General features: G+C 45.3%; 2 protein-coding genes across 2 annotated transcripts in view; one reads left to right on the forward strand and one right to left on the reverse strand.

Moving 5' to 3' along the window:
* Positions 1 to 6,000, forward strand: part of LOC133662184 (centrosomal protein of 89 kDa-like) — a 105,052-nt gene that overhangs the window by 83,177 nt on the left and 15,875 nt on the right. The window lies entirely within an intron of this gene.
* The window catches only part of LOC133662178 (E3 ubiquitin-protein ligase RNF182-like), a 12,534-nt gene continuing 6,712 nt past the window's right edge, over positions 179 to 6,000 (reverse strand). The window contains exon 2 of the mRNA XM_062065937.1: positions 179 to 1,096. Coding sequence (XP_061921921.1) covers positions 402 to 1,096 — 695 coding nt within the window. The 3' untranslated portion in view covers positions 179 to 401. The remainder of the gene's footprint in view (positions 1,097 to 6,000) is intronic.

Raw genomic sequence — 6,000 nt, forward strand, 5'->3', positions numbered from 1 at the left:
GTGTGTCTATATATATATATATATATATATATATATATATATATATATATATATATATATATATATATATATATATATATATATATATATATATATATATATATATATATATATATATATATATATATATATATATATATATATATATATATATTGGTTTTGAAAAGGAAAAATAAGAAAATGTTTAGTGCGCGGCCCTCAGTGGAAAATGTTTGGACTCCCCTGGTTTAAATTGTCTAACATCGATCAGGTTTAGCTTTTCTGCCAACAGTTTTCTGCTTGGGTTCAATAGAGCAATCACCATAGCAACATGGATACAGCCCAGCGGGTCCCGCAGCTTTCAAATGTACCACCAGGCAGACCTTGTCCCACACTGGACCCGACAGTTTTCTGGCCCACACTCAGGCCCTGGAGGAGCAGTCGCACATGCCCTGGCACAGACACTGGCAGAATCCGTAGACCAGGCACACGGTCAGGCTGGAGGGCACCAGGCTCACGCACACGATGCCCAGAGTCACTCTCTGGATGACCAGCAGGTAAATCCCTAGAGGCAGGGAGCCAAAGTACAAGAAGCCCAGCAGCCAGACCAGGATGCGTGGCACGTGGTTACAGAACTTGGACAGGGAGTCCTGGTCCGCCGGCCCGTCGGAGCCCACCGACAGCGAGTCCAGGTTGTCGGAGCTGCTGGGGTCGCCCTGCACCTCCATGATGGTGATGAAGAGGCAGTTGGAGGAACCGTGGGACGGACTGGAGGAGAAGAAGCTCTTGGGGGACAAGACCACCTCCCTGTTGTGGTCCGAGCTCCAGCTCAAGCGAGACATGACCTTGGCGTCGTCCGGCAGGGCCGACACCTGGTAGTCCGTCATCTCCGTCTGGTGTCGACAGAACGGGCAGGAGATGCAGCCTGCGCCCTCGCCCACGTAGAGGATCTTCACCAGGCAGCGGGCGCACACCCGATGGAGGCAGTCCAGGATCTTTGGTCTGCGGCTGTGAGTGTCGTAGCGCTGGTAGCAGATTTTACATTCCAGATCCTCTGACGGAGGACGCTCCTTTTCCTCCCACTCAGCTTGAGGGCAGATCATCTTGGCATCGGGCTCTGAGGAGACAAGACATGGAGACTTTAGTTCTATTGAAGGTCTCTGGTAGGACTACTTGTCATATTGGCATTGTGCTCTGAGGAGACAAGACATGGGGACTTTAGTTCTATTGAAGGTCCCTGGTAGGACTACTTGTCATATTGGCATTGTGCTCTGAGGAGACAAGACATGGAGACTTTAGTTCTATTGAAGGTCCCTGGTAGGACTACTTGTCTTATTGGCATTGTGCTCTGAGGAGACAAGACATGGAGACTTTAGTTCTATTGAAGGTCTCTGGTAGGACTACTTGTCATATTGGCATTGTGCTCTGAGGAGACAAGAGATGGGGACTTTAGTTCTATTGAAGGTCCCTGGTAGGACTACTTGTCATATTGGCATTGTGCTCTGAGGAGACAAGACATGGAGACTTTAGTTCTATTGAAGGTCTCTGGTAGGACTACTTGTCATATTGGCATTGTGCTCTGAGGAGACAAGAGATGGGGACTTTAGTTCTATTGAAGGTCCCTGGTAGGACTACTTGTCATATTGGCATTGTGCTCTGAGGAGACAAGAGATGGGGACTTTAGTTCTATTGAAGGTCTCTGGTAGGACTACTTGTCATATTGGCATTGTGCTCTGAGGAGACAAGAGATGGGGACTTTAGTTCTATTGAAGGTCTCTGGTAGGACTACTTGTCATATTGGCATTGTGCTCTGAGGAGACAAGACATGGAGACTTTAGTTCTATTGAAGGTCTCTGGTAGGACTACTTGTCATATTGGCATTGTGCTCTGAGGAGACAAGACATGGAGACTTTAGTTCTATTGAAGGTCTCTGGTAGGACTACTTGTCATATTGGCATTGTGCTCTGAGGAGACAAGACATGGAGACTTTAGTTCTATTGAAGGTCTCTGGTAGGACTACTTGTCATATTGGCATTGTGCTCTGAGGAGACAAGAGATGGGGACTTTAGTTCTATTGAAGGTCCCTGGTAGGACTACTTGTCATATTGGCATTGTGCTCTGAGGAGACAAGAGATGGGGACTTTAGTTCTATTGAAGGTCTCTGGTAGGACTACTTGTCATATTGGCATTGTGCTCTGAGGAGACAAGAGATGGGGACTTTAGTTCTATTGAAGGTCTCTGGTAGGACTACTTGTCATATTGGCATTGTGCTCTGAGGAGACAAGACATGGAGACTTTAGTTCTATTGAAGGTCTCTGGTAGGACTACTTGTCATATTGGCATTGTGCTCTGAGGAGACAAGAGATGGGGACTTTAGTTCTATTGAAGGTCCCTGGTAGGACTACTTGTCATATTGGCATTGTGCTCTGAGGAGACAAGAGATGGGGACTTTAGTTCTATTGAAGGTCTCTGGTAGGACTACTTGTCATATTGGCATTGTGCTCTGAGGAGACAAGACATGGGGACTTTAGTTCTATTGAAGGTCCCTGGTAGGACTACTTGTCATATTGGCATTGTGCTCTGAGGAGACAAGACATGGAGACTTTAGTTCTATTGAAGGTCCCTGGTAGGACTACTTGTCATATTGGCATTGTGCTCTGAGGAGACAAGACATGGAGACTTTAGTTCTATTGAAGGTCTCTGGTAGGACTACTTGTCATATTGGCATTGTGCTCTGAGGAGACAAGACATGGGGACTTTAGTTCTATTGAAGGTCCCTGGTAGGACTACTTGTCATATTGGCATTGTGCTCTGAGGAGACAAGACATGGAGACTTTAGTTCTATTGAAGGTCTCTGGTAGGACTACTTGTCATATTGGCATTGTGCTCTGAGGAGACAAGAGATGGGGACTTTAGTTCTATTGAAGGTCCCTGGTAGGACTACTTGTCATATTGGCATTGTGCTCTGAGGAGACAAGAGATGGGGACTTTAGTTCTATTGAAGGTCTCTGGTAGGACTACTTGTCATATTGGCATTGTGCTCTGAGGAGACAAGAGATGGGGACTTTAGTTCTATTGAAGGTCTCTGGTAGGACTACTTGTCATATTGGCATTGTGCTCTGAGGAGACAAGACATGGAGACTTTAGTTCTATTGAAGGTCTCTGGTAGGACTACTTGTCATATTGGCATTGTGCTCTGAGGAGACAAGACATGGAGACTTTAGTTCTATTGAAGGTCTCTGGTAGGACTACTTGTCATATTGGCATTGTGCTCTGAGGAGACAAGAGATGGGGACTTTAGTTCTATTGAAGGTCTCTGGTAGGACTACTTGTCATATTGGCATTGTGCTCTGAGGAGACAAGACATGGAGACTTTAGTTCTATTGAAGGTCTCTGGTAGGACTACTTGTCATATTGGCATTGTGCTCTGAGGAGACAAGACATGGAGACTTTAGTTCTATTGAAGGTCCCTGGTAGGACTACTTGTCATATTGGCATTGTGCTCTGAGGAGACAAGAGATGGGGACTTTAGTTCTATTGAAGGTCCCTGGTAGGACTACTTGTCATATTGGCATTGTGCTCTGAGGAGACAAGAGATGGGGACTTTAGTTCTATTGAAGGTCCCTGGTAGGACTACTTGTCATATTGGCATTGTGCTCTGAGGAGACAAGAGATGGGGACTTTAGTTCTATTGAAGGTCTCTGGTAGGACTACTTGTCATATTGGCATTGTGCTCTGAGGAGACAAGAGATGGGGACTTTAGTTCTATTGAAGGTCCCTGGTAGGACTACTTGTCATATTGGCATTGTGCTCTGAGGAGACAAGAGATGGGGACTTTAGTTCTATTGAAGGTCTCTGGTAGGACTACTTGTCATATTGGCATTGTGCTCTGAGGAGACAAGAGATGGGGACTTTAGTTCTATTGAAGGTCTCTGGTAGGACTACTTGTCATATTGGCATTGTGCTCTGAGGAGACAAGACATGGAGACTTTAGTTCTATTGAAGGTCTCTGGTAGGACTACTTGTCATATTGGCATTGTGCTCTGAGGAGACAAGAGATGGGGACTTTAGTTCTATTGAAGGTCCCTGGTAGGACTACTTGTCATATTGGCATTGTGCTCTGAGGAGACAAGAGATGGGGACTTTAGTTCTATTGAAGGTCTCTGGTAGGACTACTTGTCATATTGGCATTGTGCTCTGAGGAGACAAGAGATGGGGACTTTAGTTCTATTGAAGGTCTCTGGTAGGACTACTTGTCATATTGGCATTGTGCTCTGAGGAGACAAGAGATGGGGACTTTAGTTCTATTGAAGGTCTCTGGTAGGACTACTTGTCATATTGGCATTGTGCTCTGAGGAGACAAGACATGGAGACTTTAGTTCTATTGAAGGTCCCTGGTAGGACTACTTGTCATATTGGCATTGTGCTCTGAGGAGACAAGAGATGGGGACTTTAGTTCTATTGAAGGTCCCTGGTAGGACTACTTGTCATATTGGCATTGTGCTCTGAGGAGACAAGAGATGGGGACTTTAGTTCTATTGAAGGTCCCTGGTAGGACTACTTGTCATATTGGCATTGTGCTCTGAGGAGACAAGAGATGGGGACTTTAGTTCTATTGAAGGTCTCTGGTAGGACTACTTGTCATATTGGCATTGTGCTCTGAGGAGACAAGAGATGGGGACTTTAGTTCTATTGAAGGTCCCTGGTAGGACTACTTGTCATATTGGCATTGTGCTCTGAGGAGACAAGAGATGGGGACTTTAGTTCTATTGAAGGTCTCTGGTAGGACTACTTGTCATATTGGCATTGTGCTCTGAGGAGACAAGAGATGGGGACTTTAGTTCTATTGAAGGTCTCTGGTAGGACTACTTGTCATATTGGCATTGTGCTCTGAGGAGACAAGACATGGAGACTTTAGTTCTATTGAAGGTCTCTGGTAGGACTACTTGTCATATTGGCATTGTGCTCTGAGGAGACAAGAGATGGGGACTTTAGTTCTATTGAAGGTCCCTGGTAGGACTACTTGTCATATTGGCATTGTGCTCTGAGGAGACAAGACATGGAGACTTTAGTTCTATTGAAGGTCTCTGGTAGGACTACTTGTCATATTGGCATTGTGCTCTGAGGAGACAAGAGATGGGGACTTTAGTTCTATTGAAGGTCCCTGGTAGGACTACTTGTCATATTGGCATTGTGCTCTGAGGAGACAAGAGATGGGGACTTTAGTTCTATTGAAGGTCTCTGGTAGGACTACTTGTCATATTGGCATTGTGCTCTGAGGAGACAAGAGATGGGGACTTTAGTTCTATTGAAGGTCTCTGGTAGGACTACTTGTCATATTGGCATTGTGCTCTGAGGAGACAAGACATGGGGACTTTAGTTCTATTGAAGGTCCCTGGTAGGACTACTTGTCATATTGGCATTGTGCTCTGAGGAGACAAGACATGGAGACTTTAGTTCTATTGAAGGTCCCTGGTAGGACTACTTGTCATATTGGCATTGTGCTCTGAGGAGACAAGACATGGAGACTTTAGTTCTATTGAAGGTCTCTGGTAGGACTACTTGTCATATTGGCATTGTGCTCTGAGGAGACAAGAGATGGAGACTTTAGTTCTATTGAAGGTCCCTGGTAGGACTACTTGTCATATTGGCATTGTGCTCTGAGGAGACAAGACATGGAGACTTTAGTTCTATTGAAGGTCTCTGGTAGGACTACTTGTCATATTGGCATTGTGCTCTGAGGAGACAAGAGATGGGGACTTTAGTTCTATTGAAGGTCCCTGGTAGGACTACTTGTCATATTGGCATTGTGCTCTGAGGAGACAAGAGATGGGGACTTTAGTTCTATTGAAGGTCTCTGGTAGGACTACTTGTCATATTGGCATTGTGCTCTGAGGAGACAAGAGATGGGGACTTTAGTTCTATTGAAGGTCTCTGGTAGGACTACTTGTCATATTGGCATTGTGCTCTGAGGAGACAAGAGATGGGGACTTTAGTTCTATTGAAGGTCCCTGGTAGGAC

This window comes from Entelurus aequoreus, linkage group LG02 (genome assembly GCF_033978785.1).
Source record: "Entelurus aequoreus isolate RoL-2023_Sb linkage group LG02, RoL_Eaeq_v1.1, whole genome shotgun sequence".
NCBI lineage: Eukaryota > Metazoa > Chordata > Actinopteri > Syngnathiformes > Syngnathidae > Entelurus > Entelurus aequoreus.